Genomic DNA, 26,948 nt, shown 5'->3' with positions numbered 1-26,948 from the left:
TACAGAATGAGTCAGCTCAGAAAAAAAAATGGCATAAAAAAATGTGTAGGTGGAAAGTCTGAGATGTTGTGACTGACGGTGGGCATGTGCTGAGCTGCACTAAGATAAACCTATAATTGGAAGTGCAATCGCACAGATGAAAAATGTGATTGCACAACACAGGAGGTAGTGGTGATTCTTGTAAATTATACTGCTACATGTCTTCAGGAGGTAAAGCACACTGCAGGGAAAGTAAATACAGAGATATGCCACAAATCTGGAACAATCAGATTCATACTATTGTCTCGCACAACCGATGAGAAGCTTTAAAAATGTTCCCCTTTGTGGATACTGACAAGATACGGGCGGATTCTGACTCTTGCCTCAGAGGATTTACTGTAGCTGTTTATACTCGTGTGTTTACTTGTTTTTTTTTTTTTGTATTTGTGGGCGCAGACGGTTTACCAGCAGGAGAGCCAGGCCACAGATCTGCCATTACATAAGTGTTCCCTGTGACGTGAATGCTGTGGTGCTGTAAAATCTCTCAAAGTATTTCATTGTTTTCACACACACTCTGATTCTCTTTCATACACATACAGTCAGAGCAAATTTCCACGGGAAAAAAAAAAATACTTTATTAATACACTTATATAATGTATATCAACATTTATAGACAAAATATTTACATCAAACATCTTTCATGTAGGTCCCAAAATATAAAATCTCAAGTACCTCTTTCTATAGAAAACTAGTCTTCTGGTAAAACGTTTACATTCACTTCTCCTCTCCTCGCGCCTTTGTCTCCAGTATTCATACATAGTACAGAGAATTACGTCTGAGATTGATCAGCTTTTCACAAGTAAAAGGCAACAGCAAGCACAAACACCGGGTTTGACTTGAGCAGAAACAGATGCTGAGTATGCAGACCAGGTCCAGCACAGTGCTACAGTATGTACACAGTTTCTGAGTACACAACGTACATTGTCCGCACTCCGCCTTCCTCGTACCTCTCAGGGCAGACAAGAGTGCAAGAACAGGTATCAAAAATAGAAATGTACAATAAGTCTATGAACAATAATTACAGAAAATCCATCTTAGGTGTCTGTTTAAATGATAAACGAGACTTCTCGTTCAGTGTGGCCATGTGGTGGCCTATTCCTTCATCCACCATGGGTGTACCCTCGCTCATGTCTGTACACACTTGAGGGAATCCTTGTATTTCATGGTGCCAGTCATCATAGTGTCTGGTTGAAGGGGCATTTTTCAGTAATCATAATGGTGAGCGAAAGACATAGGCGACAAACTTTGGGTGGCAATTTACCGCTAACATTTGGTGCAACAGTTTCTAAATTACAAAATTGCGGGTGAGATGCATCAGTGTCATCTGTGTTTACACTTCAACAGCAGCAGCTAAAGCATTTCTTTCTTTACATTCAACCATATGTGTGTTTACGTATGCACAGGGCAGATCCAGTTCATATGATACATATATACCACTGAACACCACTGAGCATTTAACATTCAACCAGAGCTTTGCATTCCTCTCAGTGTGGAAGGATGCTGCTCCCGCTCCCACTCCCGCCCCCCTCTCTCTCTCTCTCTCCTTGATCATTTCTACAAGTCCTCTCATTTGATGTTCTACCTCCAGGCTGAGGAAAAGAGGAGATGAGTGATTATGAATTATGGAACAGCTTAGTCATGTCCTCAAGAACAGGGTAATATGTCGGGGCAGTCTTTTCACCTTCATCTCTCAGTCTTTGGTTTCCAGGTTGAGGGGTGGTACTTGCTTGAGTGCCTGAAGGAGGGCGGGGGAGTCCATGGGGGTCTGAGATATGGCCGGGGCTGGAGAGCCTCCTCGGGGAGACAACACAAGCTGGGGTGGACCGGACCTTTCACTGGGTATGGTGGGTGATGAGCTGCCCATACCAGGGTAGAGCATGGGAACAGCCCCAGGGTACCAGCACTTCTCAAGCATTGGCAGGTAAGCTGCAGCAGAGGGTGGAATGAGGTAGAAAGGCATGCAGAGGGGGTGTGGAGGAGGAGGTGGATGGTTAGGGGATGCACTCATGTAACTTCCATATCCGCTAGAGGATGGAGAAGTTGATGATTCCCTGCCTGAGAGCAGCTCATCCTCAGATGAATCCACACGGGGTCGTTTGTGGCGTGGCTCATCATCCTCCTGCTTGATGCTGGAGTTCTGCCTGTCAGCCAGCAATCGCTTCTGCTGGCTCTCATGAACGTAATAATCTGGATGTCCCTGCGGTGCCCCAGATTCGGTTTTCTCCAGCTCTCCTCCATAGCCACTGTCTGTGTCTGTATCACTACCACTCTGCTCGCTGCTTGGTGACGCGTACACCCGCTGGATGACGGGCACACAGTTCCTCCCATAGCCCTCACTGGGCTTAGGGGGTAAGCTCGAGGACATTTCCTTGTGAGGCTGGTAGGTAGGGATTTCCTCGGGTTGAGGGCTAAGAGGGGTGCGGGGTCGAACTGGATTGTGCAGCACCTCAACAGCTAACTTGTGAATGTGATTGATGACATGGGATGGCGTGAAGTCTCCATCGGTCTTGTGATTAGCGAGATACTGTAGAATTTCCTTGGCACACATGTGGAAGCCAGAGCGAAACATCTCTTCTGACTTCTCCTGGCTGACAGGAGGCTGCTCTATAAACACATGAAGAAACAACAATCTCAGAAACTGTGCAAGCTGATATAGACTTTGCCCACTTTTTAAAAATATATTTCAGCTGTGAGTGAAGTTACTCTTCAATTTTGTGGTTCTGCATTCACCTACGTGATTTGCATTCTGTCTAACAAACCCATCCTGTTCTGCATGTACATTCGTGCGTGCACAAAACTCATGTGCAGCTCACCAATTTGCATGCCATTCTGCAGAGCGAGGATCTTCTGCTGCTGCTGCTCCAGAAGAGAGGTGAGGGCTTTCACATGCTTGAGTGTAAGCTCTAAAACCACAGCCTTCTCCAGATGGCCCAGAGTCTGAGGGAAACACACACAATCAGCACATCCTCACTTCTTATATAACACGTAGAAATCAAGCTTTACTACACATGTATACAAGATCGCCACTGTCTCACACTGTTGTGATTATTTAGAAATATTTTTACATATGAATCTGAGCACACTTAATTTTTATTAATGAATTCATCACTGAATTGAACTTTTAAAAAATATCAAGCTCAAACAACAAAATCTAACAGAAGCACATTCTCTTTAGTGTGAGCCGCTATCGGTATGCGTTGCTGACGCACTATGCAATGATGTAATACCACCAAAGAGCCACTAGATGGTGTATGCCGCTCAATGCAGCCAATCCCATTAACCCTCCCAGCTACAGTATGAACTTACAGTTAGTTTCAGGTGTTCGGGTAATAAATCTTTTAACTGGGCGATGCATTCGTTTATCCGGTCACGTCTCTTCTTCTCAATAAGCCTGTGAGGCAGCTTGTAGGTTTCCTAAAGAAGTAAACAGAAATGTTGCGTAAATTAAACTGAAACGAGAGCACACAGTTCTGCATGACCAGAGGCAGCTACACCGATAGGGAGGAATCCAGGAGTTATGTCACAGCAGAAACTAGGTCAACATTTATGGGACTAGAGAACAACTGCCAGTCTAATTCCTAGTTGTACGTGCTTTGAACTCTATGGTTATTACTTAACCATTTTGGCAATAAACATGCACAGACACACACACACACACACACACACACACAGAAAACGGACCTTGCTCTCTTCTCCTCGCTTCATTCCCCGCCTCGGTTTATAAACATACATTGGGAAATCCATCCTAAAGAAACACAAAGAGAGCAAACACGTAAGAAATCAGGTAATTTTTTTGGTCAAGTGCACAAAACTACACATTACGTGCATTTTTCAGGGGGAAAAAAAGGGGGGGGGGGGGCAACGCAGTCTAGGAAAGGTACATTTTGAAAGTGTAACTTACCCCTGCACGTCTGACAGTTCAGCCTGGTGTTTGGACAGAGGAGGTGGTTGCGCGCTTGGAATTCGCTCCATTCTTTGTATTCCAATTTCGCAGTCAAAATCGAGGTACTTTTCCAAAGCAGTCAAAAATAAATACGCATGTATTTAAGCGCTCGATCAAAACTTTCAAAGCAATTTGTTTTTTTGTTTTAAAAAAAAACTGATAATAAAAATGCGTAGAATGCGTCAAGAAAGGTCAAAAATGTTTACTAATTTCTCATTTTCAGCACTGCATGTGAAAACGATTTAAAGTTAGTTCCTGCGATCTCCACACCGTGGTCCCGCAGCGGTAGGCAGTCAACCCTTGGTGGCGCGTTGGGAAAGTGGGGGAGGACAGAACGACGAGTTAAATAAACCCTCTGACTCTCCGCTCAGACTGATCTACCTCTGTCACATGAGGCTCACGTGTTAAACGGCGCTGTATCCTCGGTGAAAGGACGGCCCACTCCCTGCAGATAAGGCGCCTCAGTGGGCGGACGGCGGCTGACGTTAGAGCGGAGGGCGGTGCGTGACCGATCCCGTGTACCACCATGCTGAAGTGGATGGAAACAAGGCTGTGCGCCGGGGAACGTGCCGGCGGTGAACCAGCGCACGAGTTCAACAGACCTGAATCTCGGGGGGGTGAGAGGGTATGGTACCTACTGCCAGCACAAATGTAAAATAATAGAGTTAAAAGACTGTAATCCTCGCACTACAAAATAGCACAGAAAATTCCATCAAGTGCAATAAAGCCTCTTTAAGTGGGTTTTTGCAAAAAACATTAGCTCTGCACAAAGGAAAGCAGTTAACTTTTTAATTTTTTTAATGTCATTAATTTTATACAAATAAATATCTCCTTGAATCTGCAGAAGAAGAATGAGAGCGTCTACTATATTGATCTGTTTGCTGAAAGGTTTCGTCATGGTGGGATAACCACGTGCACCTGTGCGTGGACGGCTGTGTGGAGTCCGTGTTTACTGTCATGAGGCGGTGCCGTCTGTCACGTTGATATCCTCATGGCCCCGGGATCCTGCTGAGCGCGCGGGGCACATCCAGCACACGGCGGCTACACCTGTCCGCTGCAGGCACACACCACAACAAAAAAACTGTTTCAAAACGTGCATTTTCATGGATTCCATTTCTCGCAGAAAATGAAAAATATAAATTCTGGTTTGTTGACATTTGCATTGCAAATACGAGTTTTGCTTATATTCCGCATTACTAAAAAAATATTCCCAATAACTGCCATATAATGTTAAAATAAGCCATACGATATATATTTTTTAATCCTCATACAGGAATAGTTCATAAAATTAGGTTTGCTAATGATCCTAACAAACTTAATACACAAGGGTATTTCCACATTTAACAAGAATAATATGGGTCAGCTGCAGCTTAATGAACGGAAATGCCATAACATACCAACAGTTAGTAGATGTCACTTATCAGAAGGAAACAGGAACAACAGCAGTAATATTATTAGGTCACTCTCACTAGCATACAAGACACTGAATTCAAAAATTGTTGGACTTCATGGTTATGAAACCACCATGAAGGAAGTTTTCTAAAGCTGTAAGCAGTCATATTTAATGGAGTAGGGGGCAATTGAAAAACAGCTGCAACATTTTCCCACTTTCCTTTTTAACATAGTAACAGCACATTTAATACTATCTATGCTGAATTGCACATTTTTATTTATTGTTTTGTTTTTGTAACATTATGAAGCTTCTTGCATTTATTTTTAATCAATTATTTTACCCTGAAAAAAAAAAAAACAACTAAAAATGAATATTGCATTTAAAGGCTCATTTTGCCTTCCTGCCTGGCTACTAAAAGCACACTTGAGCTACCCACCTATCTTATCTGGAAAAAGTAAGAAAGTTGCAGCTGTCAAACTTGCATTCGTAACCCCAGGAAACATCAGCTCTGAACCTTCCACGTAAATGACACAAATTATAAGAGAACCCTGAGTAGACAGATGTTTCACTGTTTCAGAAGAACAGTATCTCTCACAGTAGCGGTCTTTATTTCCACTAAAACCCTCGAGAAGCTCCTGTCCTGTGACCACATCAGTGATTTTATCTGCTGCTCCTAGAAATTCCTCGAGTTCAGTGAATAAAATAGAAGTGGGACAGGCCGCGAGGCTTAACTGCAAAATGATCATAACCCTGGTCACAGAGATTCTTTTATAATTAGATAACCATAGTGATGGGAAGCATCCTGAAGACAGTCTGGGCCCACATAACACAAATACACACTGGTTTATTTATTTTTATTTTTTATAATGGCACTTTTTTTTTTTTTTTTTACAAAAATGTTTGAGCTCAAACACAAGATCGAGGTGTTAAAAATATTTTTTTTTATGTGATACTTTAAGATCACTGACAGTACGATAATGTCAAAAGTTATTTCAAAAACCTCTTAGGTAACAATATTTAGAACTAAACAATAAACTAAGATCAAAACCTATATCTAAGAACCTTAGTTATACCACAGTGCTGTGCAAAAGTGTTAACCCACCCCTCATTTCTTAATATTTTGCATCCAAGCAGCCAGACTTTGTCTTTTTTTTTTTTTTGGTCTTGAGCAATGGTTCTCCAGGCTTTCTGGAGGTCTGTCAGAGTTTTTCTTTGGACATTGGCTGCTTTTTCTGCTCTATTTTAGTCCAGTCTTTGTACTTGACCATTTTCAGAGGAAGATTTTTTGTTTTTTAAGCCACTTAACGCTGACCAACCATAAAAAAAAGGCAAACTGAAGACATAAACCAGTGCTGTGTCCACACATAACAGACAACTTAGCAAAGAACCCGTTTTAAATTGTATCTTTAGGCACTTTGTCATGAGCAGTGTTCCAAAAACAAATGCTTTGTTCCAGTTTCTTCAGTTGAACCTATGAAAATATGCCACAGATAACAGTTTGACAAGCATGAAGCACCAACAGAGTGATCCCTAAAAGCTATCAACTGAAACCTTGGCATAGGTCAGCAAATTTGAAAAAACTGGACAAGTGGAGGACAAAAGAAGAAGTGTCAGCTCTAAAAAACTAGGAAGAACAAGAAGAACTTAACTGAAAATCTTTGGCAACAGGTCTTTTGGAGTGATGCATCCAAATTTGAAATTTTTGGCTCAAATCTTTGGCAGTATGTATGGAGGTGATCAAGAGGGAGATTGAATTATGAATGCCGAGAAGTACCATCAGATTTTAATATCACCGTGCAATACCATCAGGAAGTGTCTGATTAGCAACAGCTTCATTTTGAAGCCTGACGTGATCCCAAACACACTGCCAATGCAGTGACAGCATTCCTGGATAGAAAAACACATGATGGAGCACTATCAGTCATGGATTGGTCTCTCCAGAGCCCGGACCTCAACATTACTGAAGCAGCATGAGATCATCTTGACAGAGAACAGAACAAAATACAGCCGACATCCAAACTTTGAATGTCGTTCAGGAAGCCTGGAGAACTATTCCTGAAGACTAAAGAAATTACAAGAAAACGTGCCTAGGAGAGTTCAGGCTGTGCTGAAAATAAAGGTGGCCGTACCAAATATTGACTCACAAGTTTGTTTTTCCAATTCATGTTTGCTTCAATAAATTGTCGCACCTATTTCTCATTTTCCAAGCAACATATATATATATAAAAAAAAATGAGGGGTGGCTCAATACTTTTGCACAGTACTGTATAATTTTAATATTTCAATGAAAATAAAGGCAGTTACACAAATTTTAAACTCTAGAAATACTGTTTGTGCAAAGATGAAATCCAAAAAGGTCAAATGAAGTCTCCAAATGTGCAACCCCTGTATGCATAGACATTTCCCCATGCCACATGACAATAGAAGAAGTGCACTTCCTCATTTTTAGAGGTCTTTGGATAAGAGTTAATCTGCTGGCAGTTCCCGAATGCGACTTCTGCATGTTGCATTTTTTTTTAATGCTCACTGCAGTATCAAAATTATTACCAAATCTTCACTTCCTTTCGTGTCACATCTGTCGATGCAGACATCGTTTTCACCAACAGCATTTTTACACACTTGTTTATTTAAATAGACTTCAAGAATGCAATGTACAGTTCATACAGAAACCACCAGTTCATATAAAAGTTGAATTTGGTTAAACGGCACTCCAAATTAAATCTGGTCGTTTTTTTTTAATCCTCACATTCACACGAACACAGTCATTGTCATCATTGTCTTCACAAAGTGACCAAACAAATAGTAACAACTGCTTGTGTGCTACAGAAAATATCAGTGCTTCACACTAAATGGATTAAAGAAAGATTAAATAATTCAGTGCAGAAATATCAAAGAAGAAAAATGAAAATAATTTTGTTCCCAAAAATCTTTAAGGTTGGATTTGTGGTTTTAACAGGATCCCGTATAAATCACACTGTTAAATACAACATGGACCCAGCGTCAGGGTGAAGGACTGCTCCAGCTCTCTGGGAAGTCCATATGGTTCATAATACAAAAAAATATTATTTATCTTGACAAAAAGTTTCAATGTATTCTCGAATGTTGTTTTCTCTTAATCTAAACTGTCCTTGAACAAGGAGGACCTCAATTTGAGATTACAAAGACTTCTGAAACTGATATCAAATGCTTACTCTCAATTTTAAAAAACAAGCAAACACATCAAATAAAATATTACAGGTTTTTATAACATATTGATACACTTTGGAAAAGCTTGGTGACCTCTTCAGCACTGTTTACAGGTTTCTCTTAAATTTTAAATACAAGATAAATCATTTTAAATAAAAAAAAAAAGAAAACAAAACTTCTCAAAACTAGTTGGTTCTTATTTAGGCATTGCATATTAAATAGCATTCTTATTGCCATCTGATGAAAGTAAAATTTTAAATATTGTGTTGTAGGGTTCAAACTAAACTTCAAATCCATGTGATCTGAGTTTGCTGGTGCAGCACTGAGGATTAAATCCTCGATACAAGGCCACTTGAGAGGAATATTCACTCAGCAACAATGGCTGAACTTTGGCATGCTGTCTGGTAGGTCCAGTGCAGAAGGCATTCAGGGTAGGAAAGCTGATGACAGAAACTTGCAGGACTGGCTTCTCAGGTCCTGAGGCACTTTGTGCACACTCCACCCACACAGACACATCGATACTACAGACCAAGATAATTTGTCACTCATATCTACGAGACTGTTGTGGAAAATACAGTCAGACATTGTCTTAAATACATATTAGAGATGGACATGCTTTGGCATCCTCCTGTTTAACATGTCGTACACTGTTACGGGTGCTCAGGCACTAGTGAACGCAGCCCCAAGGCCCCTCAGCCAGGCTGCTGGGGATTGATGTTCATGTGAGGGGGGTGACCAAAAAGTCCAATTCGTTGTTTTTGCTTCCTTTGTTCTGTCATCTGCACGGGGAAAGAAACGAGACATCATTTCAGTCAGAATCACTGCTGTAAACTGGCATCGAACCTCGTGAGCTTTATTTAGACTTAAGGTACCCTGTGGAGTATTTGACAGCTAGGAGTGCAAATATTTTCATTGGGTGGGTGCGCACGCGCGCGCGCGCGCGCACACACACACACACACACACACACACACACACACACACACACACACACACACACACACACACACAACAATTAGAAAAAAAACTGAGTATGCCATGTTTGTAAAGGTTGCCAGGAGAAAGCCTCTTCTCTCCAAAAAGAACATGGCAACACAACGTGGGTTTGCAAAGTTGCATCTTAGCAAACCAAAAGATTTCTGGAAGAATTTCCTTTGGACAGATGAGTCCAAAGTGGAGATGCAATGTTGTAACGAAGACTGGGCAAAAATCCCCCCAGAACAATGTGAGAGACTGATAAAGTCATAGTGAAAACATTTACTTCAAGTTATTGCTGCTAACGGTGGTTCTACAAGCTACTGAATCAGGTGGTGTGCTTGGATTTGCACAGGACTGCGTACAGTCCCGTGAAAGCTTTTGTTTTCAAATGACTGCGTGCAAGCATGTGAAAAATCATGATGTTTTCCCTCCTGATTTCTCAATAATGTGTTAAGAGAGGCGAGTAAGAAGTGAACAGTGCAGAAGACAAAATATTCAAACGCACAAAAATCAAAGTGTAAAACCTGGGGTTTCATATCAGTTGTGGTGGGTATCGAAGGCAAAAAGAGGGGAAAAAATAATTGATGGTGTACTACAAAATGAGGGAATTAATGATTGACTCTGACAATGATATACCTGTTCTTTGAGCTCAGTCAGCTGTGCAGACAGGTTTGTCACCAGCTTCATGGTTGACTCCAGCTTCTCCTGCAGGTTCCTGATTTCATTCTGCTCCCCCTCTGAATCACTGCTCACCAGTGACATGGCACGCATCCGAGGAAACCAGTCCAAGTTGTGCTCCTGATATTAAACAAGAATATCAGGGTCATTCCATCTAAATCTGCAAGTTTTTATAACATTTTCTGCCCGACCATCTCTGATTTGCATAAAAGTTTTATGGTACAAAGTTTGAACATATATAATGAGCTTCATGTAGGAAGTACTTTTTTTTTTTTTTTTTGAATGGTTCATCAAGCCACTTTCAGGCCTCTTTTTTGCACGCAGAAATTAATACAGTTTTATGGAAAGTGGAAATGGTTTAAGAGGAAATGTTCTAAAAATTTGATGATTTGAGATGGAATGACCCAGGTCAGATATGAACGTTGCTTGGCATATGGCTGCTAAATGGAAATGATGAGTATGTCTGTCAGCTGAGTTTAGAAAATCAGAACAGATTAATGTGTTAGAGTGTGTGTGTGTGTGTGTGTGTCAAGCTTGTACATGTTTACGAGTGTGACTCAGTAGCATAAACTGATGAACCCTGCTTACCATAAAAACGTGATACAAAGAGAAATGCTCCCTCAGACTGAGTAGTAAAGGGAGCGCACTAATTTCCAGTAAATGGATTTGAAATGATGTATGAGACACTGACGTCATCACACTGTGAGGTTAAGCAATTTTTACATAGAAAATGCGTAGATTATACATTCCCTGTAGACATTCTATTGGATTTTATGCAGCGGGCGTATCGCCATTACATCCATAACAGTTGGTCTGATAGTGAATTCAACCCATTTACAACAAGCAGGCCTGCAAAATAGTCAGAGCAGGTGGATGTTTGTTTTAAGGGTGTGCGCAGGCTTTGTGTTTACCTTGATCATCTGAGCCACGTAGCTCTCAGGGCCCGTGTATTCTGTGGAGTCTTTAACTTTTACCAGGACGATAAAGAACAGGTAATGCCACATGTTGTGCTCCTCTTTGATGTGCTCCTCAAAAGTCACTGTCTTGTTGTCAAACTTGTCGCGCTCCAGACCTGTAATGGGAAAATATCACAAATAGTTTTGCCATGAGGTCACAGCGTGTTTTGGAAAAACAAAACAGCAAAGTAACAGTTCCTGTTTCTCAGTCCACCTTGGTGTACACAATTTTCAAATCAGTAGTGCATCACCAAAAAAAGTAAATGACGCCATTGACATTAAAAGAGAATGAGCATGGAATAGGCACTGAAATTAAAGTTAGGACACTTTCAAAAACTATCCAGAAATATTTGCAAAAATGATGCCAGTGAACCCAGTGAAATCCTAAATCTAATGATACAGTTGTCTGACTTAAAATAGCACCAGCTCTCCTACAAGGATTTGCACATTTACTTGTCAGGAAGGATATCCTGAACATCTAGGAGGACTTGCAACAGTTCTTCTGTGTATTCATTCTTTCTCAGTATCTTCTGTAATCCCAGACTGGCTCAATGTGTTGAGGTCAGGACTCTGTGTGTGCAAAACCATCTGCTGCAAGACTCTTTGTTCTTCTACAGGCTTAAAAATGGCTCTTCAGGACTGGCTGTCTGTCTGCAGTCATTGTCATGTGACTGTCATTTGACACTGAACAGCATTGCGTGAAGGGTGAGAATCTTAACATCTAAACTGTCTAAAACATTTGCTCAGAACTCTCCAAGACAAAGAACATGGAAAGTATACAAAGTGTCAAAATAGATAAGATGACGCTAGTACCAAATATCAAGTATAAGAAGTTTCCAAGAATAAAGAAACATTCATACAGAAACCAAGTACAGTCATATGAAAAAGGATAAAGTTCTTTGCAGTCCTGTGAATAAATAAGTGAACCCTTTCTGCCGGGATTGAGAGGGTGACTACACTTGATTAACTGATCATCAGAAAGTGTGAGCACCTCTTGGTCTGGAGCATCTGGGTGTGTATTAACACAATGCCACAATCTTCCCAGGAGTGAACGTCCCACAAAATTCACCCCAAGGTCAGACACTGCAATGCTCAGAGAAACAGCAAAAACCCAAGAGCTCCATCTCCAACTCGCCAGGCCTCAGTTAGCATGTTAAATGTTAAAGTTCATGAGAGTACACTTAGAAAAAGACTGAATAAGTACAGCTTATTTGGAAGGGTTGCGAGAAGAAAACCTCTTCTTTCTAAAAAAGAACACGGCAGCACGGCTTAGGTTTGCTAAAGTTTCATCTGAACCAACCACAAGGCTTCGGGAACAATGTCTTTTGGAGAAACGGGACCATAGCGGGGATATCTGATCATAATGCACAGCACCATGTTTGGCGAGACACAGGACCTGAGCACCTTGGAGCCGTTGAGTCGACCATAAACTCCTCTATATACCAAAGGATTCTAGAGTCTAATGCGAGGCCATCTGTCCAACAGCGAAAGCTTGGCCAAACTTGGGTGAGACAACAGTGTAGGCCTGCATGAAACATCTTTCATCACAAACTGTCAGCAAATTTTGAGGTGAACACCAGTGATTTTTTTTAAGCTCAATTGAACAAAAGTAACATATATATTAAACACATTTTTTTTGTTTCACTCTTTGTATCTTTGTGTGTCATTAAAGTGCTGCAAGAACCCCTGTTACTGTGTCCTGTCCGGCAACTAATTTCCCAGGCTATAGAAACATTACACTGACAGCCTGCAGATTGCACCCATCCTCTTAGCTAATGTGAGCAGGGACAGACTCCAGAACCTCCTCTGACCCTTGTTGTATAAGTAGTTAAGAAAATGGATGAATTGTTCTCCAAGCTAATTTTCTCAGGATGGTATTTTTGGCTTTAAAACTACAGCATGTTTAGTTACTGTAGATTGTATTTTTTCTTGCTGCTGTAACACAATAATTTCCCTTGTGGTGAATAAGGTATTTATCATCCATCCATCCATCCATCCATCTGTAACCACTTCTGTAAAACAAACAGTCAAGTTTCTTATTGCTTTATTTGTCATGCAAATTGAAATAAATCTTGGGTCCCTGAATATGAAAATTCGATTTTCAGCCTATATTCTTTGCATGCATGTTATTAGGAAAGTGATGTGTGGTTTACTTTAGCCATTAAAAATAATTATGCACATTATGAAACCAACAAGTCCTTACTAAAAGCCCATGAGCCCCCATCTTTTTACTCAATATAAATGGTAAAAGGAGCTTCACAATAGTGTTGCTGATGTACAAATGAAGAACAAAAAAGACCCAAGGATAAAACCTTCCATGGGTTGATGTAAAAAAAAGAAAAAAAAAAAAAACAAGCAGAGGCTGACTCAAGGACACCAAGAGCATGAAAAAAAATCTAACCAACAAGACGGTGGAGGCCATTTTATCGTGGCTGCACGCCTGATTTGTTGCACAACAATAAATTAGGCTACAGGTAAAAATCCCTGTGCAGGAAGTTCATGACGTAAATCAATCATTAGCTTCAGACCCCAGAGATCTAAAGACGAGACTGAGAGAAAGATCTGTGGCTTATAAAACCAAGCTAGAGGATGTTGAGCCACTTAATTCCTGCAGAGCCCCTAATCTCTGCATCTCCTGTTCTCTCCTGGTCCTTCTGGAAACCATAGAGACAGCAGCTCCCCCTGTGGCCTGGCCTTATTTAACATGAATGAGTCAGAGCTGACGGCTGGCTGAGTGACATAATACTGTTCTCATTCCATATGCTCACCACTTGTCCTGACTGCCTGACCCAACATACGCATGCACACACATGCTCATATACAGCATGTGCTCCTCTTCTTGGCTTACACATAATAATGTGCAGACGCGCACATACTATACAGCATGTTCTTATTTAGCTACTCACACATGTGTACATATAAGGATATGCAGGTGATGCAAAGCAAAGGGACGAAGTTTGATTAAGCAGTGAAGCCGCAGAAAAACATATGGTAAGGAAATTAAGTGTGCGTGAGTTAGTGAGCGAGTGGGAGAAAATGTCGCGTGTGAGACAGACATGAATTATGGAGGCGAGCACAGCAGTGGCAGGAAGCCCTCATGACTCAGCCTTCTTTGGAACGGCAGCAAAGTGAGAAGGGGGAGGGGGGAGAGACAAGGGGGAATGCAACAAATACACCTTTATGGGAGTACCACAAACCACAAATACATCAAAAAAAAAAGAAAAAAGAAAAATCTAATTTAATGTTCCAAAAGGAGAATTTGGGAATAAAGTAATATTAGATAGCTTGTGGAGAAGTTCTAATAACAATCACACAGAGCCCTTCCAGCAGCAGAGCACAGCCTTCCCGGGCTGGCACAGTGCCCTTATGATTAGACCAGTCATCCCATAGCTGGAAAATTAGGAGGCTTATTTCCCATGACTAGTATCAGGACAATATCCCAACACAAGTGAATTCCTGACACAGAATGTTGTGCCAAACACTCTGCAGGTTACACATAGCACATACATTTGAGCTGTAACTTATCAGGTATTCCTCCTGTTGATACTGACATTGATATTTTTGTTGGAGCACTTGCTTGGCCTGTAATGTCTCGCCAAAGAAAATCAGGAAAGAGAACCACGTGGAAGTAAAGCATGGGGGGAACCTTTAACCATTTTCTTAAAGGGGAGTTGTGCTAATTTCATGCTCCTCACATTTTTATTCTTGCTCTCTGCACAATATAAAACACAACACGACCCCTTTAACAGATTAGATGGAAAGTCGTACCGCAGATGAAGCATGAAGTCTTCAGGACTTCTTCTTTCTTCTGTTTTTCACTCCTCAAGTCAGCAAAGGTGTCGATGATTACACCGAAAATAAGGTTCAGGACAATGATGATGACCATGAAGAAGAATAGCAGGTCGTATATCACTCTGGCTGCAAACAGCGGCTCCTGGATAAGATACAAGAAATGGGGTTGTTTCAATAATCACAATATTTGCAAAACTTTATTTTGTGTGAGATGAATAAAGAGAGGGAAACAATGATGACCCCTGTCCCATTTAACTGTATGACCCAAAAGGCAGGCCTTTTTGGAAGCAGGTGTTGTGGATGATGTTATGAGTAAAAAACGAGGTTAACCTTGGTCCTCATGGTTGTTCATGGAAACATAAAGCCACAGGTATAACCTGCCAGATGCTACAGTAACAGAGACGACACGAAAGCCGGTCAGGGCGGTGCAGCCTGCCTCGGATACATCGGTTAATTCACCGACTCATTCTGCATTGTTACTTGTCTTGGGCTTGTCCCAGGATTCATTCAACCACCCTGCAGTTGTCACCAAACTCACACTTGTTTGGGACAAGCTGAATAATGCTGGAGTCACCGTGCCGCCAATGTCATATAAGTGCTGAAATTTTACTTGCACAACTAGCAAGGATCTTAGATTCAAGTTGCACTGAGTTGCGAATCGGTGAGTGAGACATTCACATCCTCTTTTGACATCATAAGTGGTTAAACCTTCATTCAGTGGAAATCTATTTTGAGGTTTAATTCTCACACAAGGCGGAGGCAGTGCAGCTGTAAGGAAACATTGCGAAACCTCCATACTTTTGAAACAAAAACAAGTTTAGTGGCTCATCGCGAGCTCACATGACCCATGCCGCAGCTGCGGGTGCTACACCTTCTCAGCCATAAACACACACACGCACACACATGCAACAGTCACAGTGCCCAGGGCCTAATCACAGTTGCGTGTACCTCTTTAGAAGGCTTGCGGAGAACATCCCCCACTCCCCCTCCACTCCTTAAGCCATGACTCAGCACAGTAACAATACACATAAGTAAAGAGTCGCATGTCCGCTCCATGTTGCTGTCCTCTTCACTGTCATCCCCCGACTCTGAGGAAACAGAAAGGGCAAGATGTTTAACAATTATAGTGATTAAATAAGAGACTGTTAAAAGTACATGACTGTTGTATATTTGCATCACTGCAGAATTATAATATGTCTTTATACTATAATGTTTGACTAAACTGATCCAACCAGAAAATTAGGACCACTAGGACCCGCATTCTTTTCTTTATATAACATCAAAACAAGATGTGACTCAAGGTGTTGACAACTAATATGTTAAAACATAAAAATGATAAGATGCACAATAGATTTTGACACACACAAAAAAAAAAACCCTGAACCAAATTTGCTTGGTTTTAATAGCCCCCGTCTTTGCTGTATTCACCTGACACTGGGTCCAGTGACATGAGACCAGGTAACATATGTTTTTAATAGTTTTTATACCAAACACTGAGGTGCAACTAAACTAAACAGCAGTTACGTACAGAATCATCAGAGCTAGCTGGTTAGTGGCTGCTGGCAGTCTTGTAATGCAGTTAATAATCTTTGATTTTGAAAGTCTATGAACATTAATTATCTATCAATAGTACAGGTGTACCACTTGTTCCACATATTTGACTCGATATAAAATAGTGTGATACCATAGTCACGGTGAATTAACTGTACTATAACCTTCTGTATGCTATATAACTGAGATGCAGTCACATAGTTCTTGAGATTTTCATATTCAGCATTTCTAAAATGACTTTTGATAAATAATGCATGTAGAATATTATCATCTGAAGGAAGTGGATTTTAGCCCTGCGGTCATTCTGTAAATATAAGATATCATCTGCCATTTTAATAAAAATATCCTTGACTTTGTTAAAGAATTTAACATTCGATGCAGCCCTGCTGATGTGTTTTGGTTCACAGTGTGATGACTGTAAGTCAAAGCAAAAGCATTTTTGTTTAGCTGGAATGTGAAATAGACACTGAAGTTAAGGACCTCTGACACAGTTAAATCGAAAACAGAGTGGAACACATGATCGCATTGCTGTTTTTGGCCAAATTATTTATATTGCTGTCGGTGCTGATGGCTGAGAGGAGGAAGCTTAGATAGTGAACATTTATATCTTCTGTGAACTAAATGTAAACATGGAGACTGATCCAGTTTATGAGTCATATCTCTGAAAATATTCTGAACCATCATTCTGATTCCAGCACCAGATAAAAAAAAAACAAATGTTTTTTAAATGTGTAGCCTTATTGGCAAGAAATCCTCACTGGTGGGAAGTTCCCAGGATGGTTTTTTTTTTTCCCCCTTTTTTTGTGACAGTCATTAATCTGTGTCACATGAGGGTTTTTAAGGTTGCATGTGAGTTGCTTAGGCCAAATGGCAGGCACATGAAAGTTGATCGAGTCACATGGATTGAAGTGCGGATAAAAAAAGAAACAATGCACCAGTTTTCCTGTCACTTATTGTTAGTCTGAAAATTACGCACAACAACAGATCACATTAACTCCCCTCTTGGCACATTACAGCCTTCAGAAATGTTCTGCTTTGTTATGACAGGACTTCCAGTAATTTGCCATATTCCTCATGGTATTTTAATTTTACCAATTATTACCCTGCTGTCAGGGAAACAGAAATGGGAAATCATGACTCAACCTTAATTTGAAAAAACACATGCATACAGCTAAGGTCTTTAAACCACCTCAGAGCAGGGTGTCAGTCCCTCATTCAAAATCTAAATACTATTTATAGACTAACAGAAGGGTTACCTTCCTGGAGGGCATCTGTGGTGCAATTTTCATCAGGACCTCCATGACACACTGCTGCAGACAGGAACTCACTGGCCAAACTACCTCCACTTTCTAGAAAAGAAGACAATGTTTTCTAGTCCTTTCTTAATGTAGAGCTAGCAAGCTATAAAAAAAACTGATAAATAATTGTAGTCTGTCCTCACTCATGGTTGTGTTGGGGATATGATCCACCTCCAGAATGAAGTCATCTTTGAAGAAAATGTAGCCAACGATGGAGAACAAATAGACCAAAATGAGAGCGAGCACAGCGGTCAGCACGATGGAGCGTCCGTTACGAGTCACACTCTTGATTACGTTCAGCAAGGTCTCCTCTCTGTATACCAGGTCAAACAGCTACGAAAAGGAAGCACACATTACAGAGGAACAGCGAAAGACTAAATCAGAATACACTAAGTGGTATTCTGATTTAGTCTGGGTTTCCTTGCACAATTTGGCATTTTCTTTTGTGCACAAAATATGTGCTATTTTCTGAGCTGCTTGGACCCATGTGAATGGAAAACATCTCTGAACACTTGGATATTCAGACTGATGCAGTAAAAAGCAGACCTGAGGCACTGGGGCACAGCAGGTAATGGTTCGAAAACAACAACAACAACAAGGTTACAGCACCAAAAAAGGCAACTTCTGGCTTACTAGGAGAATACAGTATGACCCTGAAGGCATCATGATTGAAGTTTAACTCTACATTAAAAAAAAAAAAAAAAAAAAGGTGGTGGGTGGGTGGGGTAGTGATTAACTCACAGTTCTAGTCATGGTTCAGTTTCATGGTTCATGGTTCATCCTGTATTAATCCCTTTTCAGAACGGATGTGTATTGAGAAAGTGAACGTGTGTGTTTCTCTTACCAAAAGACTGTAGAAAAAGACATGGCCAAACACCCCCAAACAGCAGATGATGAGGTAGATGAGGTGGTAGAGGAACTCAAAGTCCATCACCATAGCTTTGTAGCCTCGTGTGAAGGTTCCTCGGTTGCCAACAAAACTTATCAGGAAGATTAGCTTATTGCAAACCTGAAAGATAAAGGCAAGCTGCCTTTAATAAGAAGAATGCTGAATAATGGATCATTACAAATTTTAATATTAGAAAATCAACAATGGCCTTTATTGAGGGTGACACACAAAGTCCCAACAATAGTGTGACAGGGGGTGGCTTTTAAGCTAAATGAGGACACAATGAATGTGTTTACATCCGTGTGTAACCTGTAACTTAATGACCTGAACATCATCCAAACAAGAAACTCGGTTTCCTGAATCAGGTTAAGGGATTAACAGAAACCCGGTTAAGACAACCCCACTAGATACCTGCTTGAGAAGCCTGACTTCTCAAGTGTACACATCTGTTTGACAGAGCTTCCCCACATGGTTCTTAAAAGAGCACAAGTGGCTGATAAAGAGTTCAGACAGGGGAAGTATCACTGTGGCAATAGTGAAGAGGGATGAAAAGAAAGGTCATCCACCCTGTACCCTTTTGACCCAAATGATGAAAATCTGACTAAGAATGAAACTAACACTGAATAACAATTAATTTATTTTAACAGCAGAAAAGTAGTTTATTTGAATAATCCGACCATCTGTAAGAAAAAAAAAAAGGTTCAAAAATGTCAAATACATCGGACGGGAGACATTTGATCTGCTGTGTATAAACTAGATTTCAGTGTACCGGGCTACTGCAGTCTGTGGTAACTTGCTCTCTAATTTCTTGCCCTAACCTGGTTTCTCTCAATAACCTGCTTTTGTGTTTACATGTAAACATAGCCGGCGCAAGGAGAGATGATCATGTGCTTGACTCTTTATTGTACATTCTGTGTGTGTTAAAGTCTTTAAGAGCAAGGCGAAGGGGTGGTGTTACCCTCTCTAAGATTCAGTGACGCACTTAACACCACATAGTACAGCCAAGTGAAGCCAGTGAAATATTGCAAGGCTTGGGGGCAACACTGCAGGCAGACGCGGCACTGACATGCCAAGTGGGCATAAGTGTGAGTGAGAGATGAAAGGAGAAGTGGAACTGGTGTGGTGAAGGTTTCTCAGTATGTGAAAGTACATGTAGTAGTGCGGGTGAAATGGTATGCCCAAAGGGAAAAACAAAAATTTGTCGTCAGTGGGATCAGTCACGTAGGTAGTTTAGACTTAATTTGCTCTGTCAATCCAATTTTTAAAGCCAGATCCATCCATTTATCCAATTCAGGGTCGGGATGAGGCTGGAGATTATCATAGCAGGCACAGGCAAAGACAGTTTGCCAGTCTGTCACATTATCTATTGTTATTTATTATTAAGGCATTATTTATTTTCAGCATCAATTATTTGTCAATTTGAGATTGGTTAGCCAATTAAACAATTTTCTGAGAGTCCAGTGTGACATCAACTTCAAATTACTTGTAGGTTTGATCAAACAGTCCAAAAGCCCTAAAATATTTAGTTTTAATGAGCTACTGTATGCTTTATATTTTTAATATCTTTTTTTTTTTTACCAGTTATGCAAAAGGCAGAACCTTTTACATGACCAGAATAAGTTTTTATTTTAGCTTGAAAAATGACTGGAGCAAGGAATCAGTTATAATCCTTCTATTATAGTGACTGTTATTTATTTATTTTTTATTTTTTTGCATGAACTAATAATACGTGTCTCACTTCTACAAAACTAAACTTTCTTTCATTGTATTGAGCTGGATACACAAATGCACAAATGGATGGTTGGACAATTGAAGCCAAAAGTGCTGGTGCTGATTTGGGTCAACTGACCTTCCTAATGAGATCACTTACATTGAAAGCACCCAGAAGGAAGAGGGTGGGCTCCAGGCCCACAGAGAAGATGAGACGGAAGATTGTGACAGTGACCAAGGCACCGATGCCCAATGGTTGGGGCATGATGATAACAATGACCAGTGCTGCCAAGACTCCCATCCACAACAGGGCAGATAAATGAGGATCCAGGACACCTGTGGGTAATAAATGTAAAAAACACAATGAAAATTAAATGTGCAAAGCAAGCTATAGGGTATACATGCCAAAACTGGCAAACTAGTTATATAGTGAATGTGACATATATGAAATATGAAAGCGCATGTTGATATGTGTGCAGTTTGAAACTTGTCAAGCTCTTTCAAACTTCCACTAGCTTCTTCCTACTCGCGAGACTTTGAACTCAAAGAGAACCAGTTACATAAGACCTAAAGTGTATGACACTGTTTTTGCGCAAGTGTGCGCACCTGATGTTCCTCCTGATCCTGGGGTAAATCCAGGATTAGTGTCCTAGTAAGGGATTTCATGTGACAATGTGTCACTCAAGCTAAAACCATGTTTCACCGGCATAAAAACGAGGCCATGCCTAACCTGCTGCCTCTTTAAGCAACATCATTCCTAAAACTTGTGCATGTTTCTAAAACTCAGTGAGCACTATTGATAGTTGGACCTCAGGGAGCAGATTGATGAGAAAAAATGTGAGAAACAGAGTAGAAAATATTGAAAAAGACTGATGCACTGGGTGACAATTAATTAAATTATTACAATTAAGGGGCCGCCTTTTACCTTCCCTTCCACACTTTGTTTCCTCCCACCTTGCCTTTTCCTATTTCCTTCTCTCCTTCCCTGTCTCCCTCCCCAGTCCCTGTTGAGATCACATGACAGGTGCCACTTACATAACAGTCTTCTCTAAAAATACCTCAGCTGAAAGATTCATGAGGGATGAGCAGGCAGCAACACACAGCTCTAGTGATGTCGCAGACTGAAAGAGGGGCGTTTACGTGCACTCACAAGCTTTGTGCTCTATGCGCCTCGCACTTAAGTTTAACGCGCAGGCGGATGATTGTGTGCAAACATCTAGAAAGCCAATGGCTGAAAATCCTGCAAGCATGTGCTGTCTGAGTATGACCATGTATTATGGGTATGTGAAGCTAGCCAGAGCTATTCACCAAAAGGCAGTCAGTCATGCATGCAAGCAGAACATACTGACCTAGATTTCCTGCTCTTTTAACCCTCATTCTAAAGCCTCGAGCAAAGGAGGGCCGTGCGGAGGGACAGCAATGTATGCGAAAGCATAAGCCGAAAGCCATAAAAGTGACTGTTTAAGCCAAGACATCATCTCATGTGATGATGTCTTGCACACAAGTCTAGTTTCACAAACGGTTCAGTTAGACCTTCTTCGTGACATTGTGACAAACACCACAAGATTTTAGTTTAGATTTGTGTGTGTGAGATCAAACATAGCTCACGATCCCACCAGATAAGCTGTTGAGAAAAATATTTAAAATAGATGGTTCTTATAGTAAGGCAAACTTGATCACTGATTAATTTTTATTGTACGAAAGGTTTTGTGAAGACTTAAACAGAAAGCAGAAAAAGTAGACGCACATCACTGAGGATTAAATAGTTTGCTTTGTTAATATAAAATAGAACTTTTTCATTTGAGTGACGTGTATATATGACTTGTGCTACCTAAGACAATGCAGGCTCAGTTTACAGTAAATTAAAGTGCACCACTCCTCTGTTTATTATGGTCTCCATAGAACTAGAAGGTAAATATGAGTTGAAGCTTTAAGGGCATGGTGTTACTGCGGGTGTGTCTCGAACACAGAATCTCCTAATCCTCACCAGGTGATTAGAAGTCAGCATGTAAGAGAACCGTGGCAAAGGGAGATCAGTAGGTCAACAGCCGTGTCCAGCAGAGCCAGCTCTTTAGAGTTTACCTCTATGGGTGTATAGCATGCAGTACATTACAGATTCTTTCTTCTGGTGCTTTAAGAACAACGTTTCAACTTGATTCGTAATTCATTGCTGCTCATGAGTGCCTTACTGGTGCTATAATTTTAGAAAACATCTACACAACTGCTATACTTGCATTGCTCAACCCATGGTGAGTCAATACAGGTTGAAAAATGCTATAGATGCAGTGGAAAAAAAAGAAAGAAAAGAAGAACAAAACAAAACAAAAAAACATGTCAGGGAGCCCTTGCCCTTCCTGCCCCCCCCCCCCTCCTCCAATAACCTTTGTCTGACTCTGGTTTCTAAAGAAATCTGACTGTAAGATCAGTACGCTAGATACAAATCGACAAACAACACCAACATGCAAAGAAAAGAAAATATTTATAGCGGCAGTGAACATGTCATATGCATGAATGAGTGATAGGCAGCCTCGTGGCTGGTTTCTACTTCACACTTGTAAAAGAAAAAAAAAAGAAGCATAAAATAAGTTTTAGTTTAAAATGACTGACTAACTGAAAGAGCTGCGGAAATGTTCACACCTATATTAGCAACAGGCTGTGTGCACAGTCACAGTGTTCATACTCAGGCGCCACTTCACTGACCTTCATGAACCCCTTCAAGGGGGTAGAAGAAGCAGACCAGCAGATTCATGAGCACAGCTAGCTTGAAGGAGATGCCACTCCACACTGACATGTTTCTTGAGCACCAGTACAGCACCGGCTGGGCTAAAGAGAAGGAAGACACACAGCAGCACAACAGATTCTATTTTTAAAATTAGTTCCAAGAGCCTAAAGGAAAGTTGGCAAATTGCTTTTTTTTTTTTTTTTTTAAGATACTTTTTTGGCCTTTTTTCCTTTATTAGATAGTAGTGAATCCTCATATCTGTGAAGCTTTGACAAGTTAATATTTGGCATGTGCGCAGAACAAATGAGAACGTTTGAAATATAAGGCACCAAAATGTTCATTTTAGTGTTTGATCACCTGTTTAAGGTACTATTTTGGTTACGCATTAACAGGCTGCAGGGTTAAGGTTGGAAAGAAGGATCTACGAAAATTAGACTTCAGTGGTTTTAAAATGTAGCAGCTAAAAACTAAACGATGAAAGTTCAAAATACAAAACATGTCACCTTGACCTTTTAACACACATTTTGCCTACTCAGGTTTAATTGGAAAAGAGAAACAGATGTAGGGACTTTTCTCTGTCCATCCCCTCCTTTACGCGAGAGACAAAATAAAGGTTTGTGTGGGTATGAAGTCTGTGTGAATTAGAAGTGTGAATGAGTGTGGGTGTGGGTCTGCGTGTGTATGTTTATGTGTGTGCGTAAGCAGGCTCTCACTTGTGATTCATAAGGTTACTGTATAAATGTTTCATGGCTCAAAGAATGTGGAAAACCCCTGTCCGCCTTTAGACAGTGGAAACATGCACATACATAACATGAGCGCACACAGGAAGCAATAGTTAGCCCTCCCATCAAGGTGCTGATGCACATCCTTTATCCATTTTCCAAACACTCTTATCCTGTTCAGCCTCGCCGGGAATGAGCCCTATCCCAGCAAGCATTTAGGAGGGAGGTCACCAGCCTGGGATACACATCCAGAAAACTGCATTCATACTTATGGCTAAGTTGGAGTTTCCCTTTCATCTGACCTGCATATCAGTGGGGGAAAAAAGTAAAACACACAGCAGAGAATGCAAATTCTACACAGAAATGTTCAGCTACTCAACAGGCATGGCATTTCAGGAAAAAAACCACAAAAAAAAAAAACCAAAACAGGGAGTGAAGTGCTTTCCATTAACTGATCGGCATCAGTCAACCCTTAAATTATCACGCTGATGAAAGCAACACGGCCGTGCTGCTACATGTTTCAGTACCTGTTTTTGTGCACAGACTTCCCTCACCGCCTCCAACTGTAGTTTGTCTCTATCAAAACTCTCAGGGGAGCATCCTGATAGTGGTTCACACACACACCACATAACTGAGGAGTCACCCAGAGCGATTCCAGCCAAGGGCCGCTGTTGCTGCATGTCATACCTTTGTCCACGTCTCTATCTTGTTGTAATTGTGAAACACCTCCACCTGACATAATACAATAATGTAAGAATGTTTCTTAATCTAATGTTAAGCCTGAACCTTACCTCTGAGCTTCTTCTGCCAGTTCATCTCATTAAACAGGTCCTCTGCTCGCAGGAAGAAGTCGTTGATCTTGCTGCCCTGTTCATCTCTCTCTGTGGTGTAGTACACCCGGAGCTTTGACTCTGAGGTCAGGAACTCACAGATGTTGGGTACAGGGAACACTATCTCCTCCATTGTGCGGTCCTGACGCACAATCTGCAGAGAGAGACTCACAGTCACCTCCGAGGGTCTCTGGAAGCCCACATGGCCACAATTTGTGACAATTTCTGTTGTAATACACAGGAGACACATTTAGATTCAGTGTGACAGGGGTTTTGTATTATGACCTCTATCTGAGCAGTGTGCTTGGCATAGAACTCCAAGGCCTCATCTCCCTCTCCACTAGAAACTCCTGGCTTTAACATCATGGACAGCTCTTTATTGTGACGTGCCAACTGTATAAAGGACACACAGGTGACAAGAGAGCTGGTTACGAAGAACAACACAAGGATAATGCATGTTTCGACAATAAATTCTGCAAACAGAGATAAATAGAAGACCTGGTGAGCTAAGATATAGATGTTGTGTCCAACGTTTCGGGGTGAAGCAGCATCATGTTCCTCTTCTTCTCCGTTATCTTCCTCCTCCTTTGAATTTTCAAACTCTTCCTCCCCCTGCAAATAGGCCTTCTTTATCACTTCCACCTGCAAAGACAGCATAACATCCAGTGAGTCTTATTGTTATGTACTAACAAGAGCCAAGGTTACAGCGGAGTAGATTTTGCATTTGATGTATGAAAAGCAGCACAGGACTCAGGGATAAAAGGCACCAGTAGCTGCAGTTTCTCACCAGCTCTTTAGGCCTCATATTGTACAAGATCCTCTCAGCATTCTCACTGTCGTGACGGCTTTCCATGATAGCGAGCAGCAGCTTAGATGCATTGTTCTGAGAGGCGAAATTGGAAAAAATAAGAACTTCAGTTTCTTCATCCGAGTAAAGCAGGCAGAAACCCTGGTGCTCTAGGAAAATAGACCGCTGCTATTTTTCTTGGCAGGTATGCAGAAGAGCTAGCTCAGACAGGTGAATTTCCTGCTCTTTCATGTGACGCCTGTTGGTGAGCCTGCTGTGAAACAAAACCACTGCCTTTTTTTTTTTTTTTTTTAAACACTAGATCCAGCTTTCAGCAGCCAACTTACCTTGAGCTCCAACACCAGGTCCATTCGCTTCTTCCCAAGTGGGTTGATGTCATTAAGAATCAGGGCAATAATGATATCAATACCATTGGACTCATGAGTGGCAATGCAATTCTGGGGGGAAAAGGAATAACTGTATTTAAAAAAAAAAAAAAGACAGCATCTCAAGAGTCTTAACTTCCTCCGTTGTTTAGTCTCTTTTGTACCTGGTTTTCATGGCAAGGGCCTTGGCAGTACTCTGTTAGACTCTCCAGAGTTTGGTTGATGAGTGCAACGTTCTTCTCATTGATGTAGAGTCCGAGCAGACCGAGACCACCCGTGGTGCTTCCACAGATGCAGTCTAAGAACTGAAGCGTCTCACAAACAAGATTGTAGTTGTTTTTGTTGTTTTGGCAACGAAGGAAGTTCTAAGAAGATGAAAAAGAATGAAGTTTTCATGCAGTTAACCAGTAGGTAAACAAACCCAAATTTAAGAACCAGCCTCCAGTTCACTCACAATATTAGTTCATCAGTAGACACTGTAGAACTGATCATACAGAGCCCAAGACTGAAGAGCTTAGTAACCGAAATTTCTGTTTTCAAGCTCAGTGGAAAAAATACATATGAGATTTTCTGAATCCAAGAAATTTGGGGCTTTAATATCTCTGCAAATGAAGATGCTCTACAAAGACATGCAAATGCTATTTGGTACTGGTGATAAAAACCACAAGAAAGTGTCTGGACTCTAAAGGCTCCAGTTTGAAAGTAAAAGGAAGCACATGTTTTTAAGATGTCACAACTGCAGGTCAGAGAAAAATCGTATTGTAGTCAAGTGGGACTCGCTCTAAGTGATATCTGTAAAACTAATTTAAGCTGCTCCGTCTGACCCACCTGTAGGTCACGGTTGTGATTCTCACAAAGTAGCTGGAGAAAGCGAAGGATAGGCTGCATGATAACAATCACAAAACTCATCTCTCCTTCATCCTGGTTTTTGTCCCCCGTGTTTGGCTGACCATCTGTCGAGGTGAAGTGGTCCTCAGGGTCAGCTTCACGCCGATAAGAGTTAAAGGCTTTCTTGGTGGCAGATGAGGCCTCTAATAGCTGCTCTTTCACATCCTCTGTCATCACCACAGTTGAGTTTTTTGCTATATAG

At 41.0% G+C, this 26,948-nt stretch overlaps 2 protein-coding genes across 2 annotated transcripts in view; both read right to left on the bottom strand.

Annotated features, from left to right (window-relative positions):
* Window positions 1–588: 588 nt before the first annotated feature.
* Window positions 589–4,407, bottom strand: LOC115780472 (class E basic helix-loop-helix protein 40-like). The gene is made up of 5 exons (XM_030729679.1): window positions 3,941–4,407; window positions 3,721–3,784; window positions 3,346–3,453; window positions 2,853–2,976; window positions 589–2,643 (listed from the first exon to the last, which is right to left on the bottom strand). Exons 1-5 carry the CDS (start codon window positions 4,009–4,011, stop codon window positions 1,730–1,732), a joined length of 1,281 nt encoding a protein of 426 aa, XP_030585539.1. The 5' UTR covers window positions 4,012–4,407; the 3' UTR covers window positions 589–1,729.
* A 3,573-nt stretch (window positions 4,408–7,980) lies between these two features.
* The window catches only part of LOC115780998 (inositol 1,4,5-trisphosphate receptor type 1-like), a 77,537-nt gene continuing 58,569 nt past the window's right edge, over window positions 7,981–26,948 (bottom strand). Inside the window, exons 44-60 of the mRNA XM_030730477.1 lie at window positions 26,687–26,940; window positions 26,023–26,223; window positions 25,820–25,930; window positions 25,473–25,568; window positions 25,184–25,327; window positions 24,971–25,078; window positions 24,647–24,839; window positions 23,112–23,234; window positions 20,572–20,747; window positions 18,657–18,821; window positions 17,956–18,145; window positions 17,771–17,863; window positions 15,912–16,051; window positions 14,940–15,105; window positions 11,127–11,287; window positions 10,174–10,335; window positions 7,981–9,340 (exon numbers count right to left, since the gene is read on the bottom strand). Coding sequence (XP_030586337.1) covers window positions 9,254–9,340; window positions 10,174–10,335; window positions 11,127–11,287; window positions 14,940–15,105; window positions 15,912–16,051; window positions 17,771–17,863; window positions 17,956–18,145; window positions 18,657–18,821; window positions 20,572–20,747; window positions 23,112–23,234; window positions 24,647–24,839; window positions 24,971–25,078; window positions 25,184–25,327; window positions 25,473–25,568; window positions 25,820–25,930; window positions 26,023–26,223; window positions 26,687–26,940 — 2,570 coding nt within the window. The 3' untranslated portion in view covers window positions 7,981–9,253. The remainder of the gene's footprint in view (window positions 9,341–10,173; window positions 10,336–11,126; window positions 11,288–14,939; window positions 15,106–15,911; window positions 16,052–17,770; window positions 17,864–17,955; window positions 18,146–18,656; window positions 18,822–20,571; window positions 20,748–23,111; window positions 23,235–24,646; window positions 24,840–24,970; window positions 25,079–25,183; window positions 25,328–25,472; window positions 25,569–25,819; window positions 25,931–26,022; window positions 26,224–26,686; window positions 26,941–26,948) is intronic.

Source organism: Archocentrus centrarchus, chromosome 5 (assembly GCF_007364275.1).
Source record: "Archocentrus centrarchus isolate MPI-CPG fArcCen1 chromosome 5, fArcCen1, whole genome shotgun sequence".
Lineage (NCBI taxonomy): Eukaryota > Metazoa > Chordata > Actinopteri > Cichliformes > Cichlidae > Archocentrus > Archocentrus centrarchus.
Note: the sequence above shows the minus strand (reverse complement) of the source record. Positions and strands in the feature narration are given on the sequence as shown.

Coding starts and splice junctions, on each gene's coding strand:
- LOC115780472 (XM_030729679.1), bottom strand. CDS start 4,011: ATGGAGCGAATTCCAAGCGCGCAACCACCTCCTCTGTCCAAACACCAG. Junction 3,454..3,720: donor AGCGAGGAGAAGAGAGCAAG/GTCCGTTTTCTG, acceptor TTACTTCTTTAG/GAAACCTACAAGCTGCCTCA. Junction 2,644..2,852: donor GCAGAATGGCATGCAAATTG/GTGAGCTGCACA, acceptor ATGTGTTTATAG/AGCAGCCTCCTGTCAGCCAG.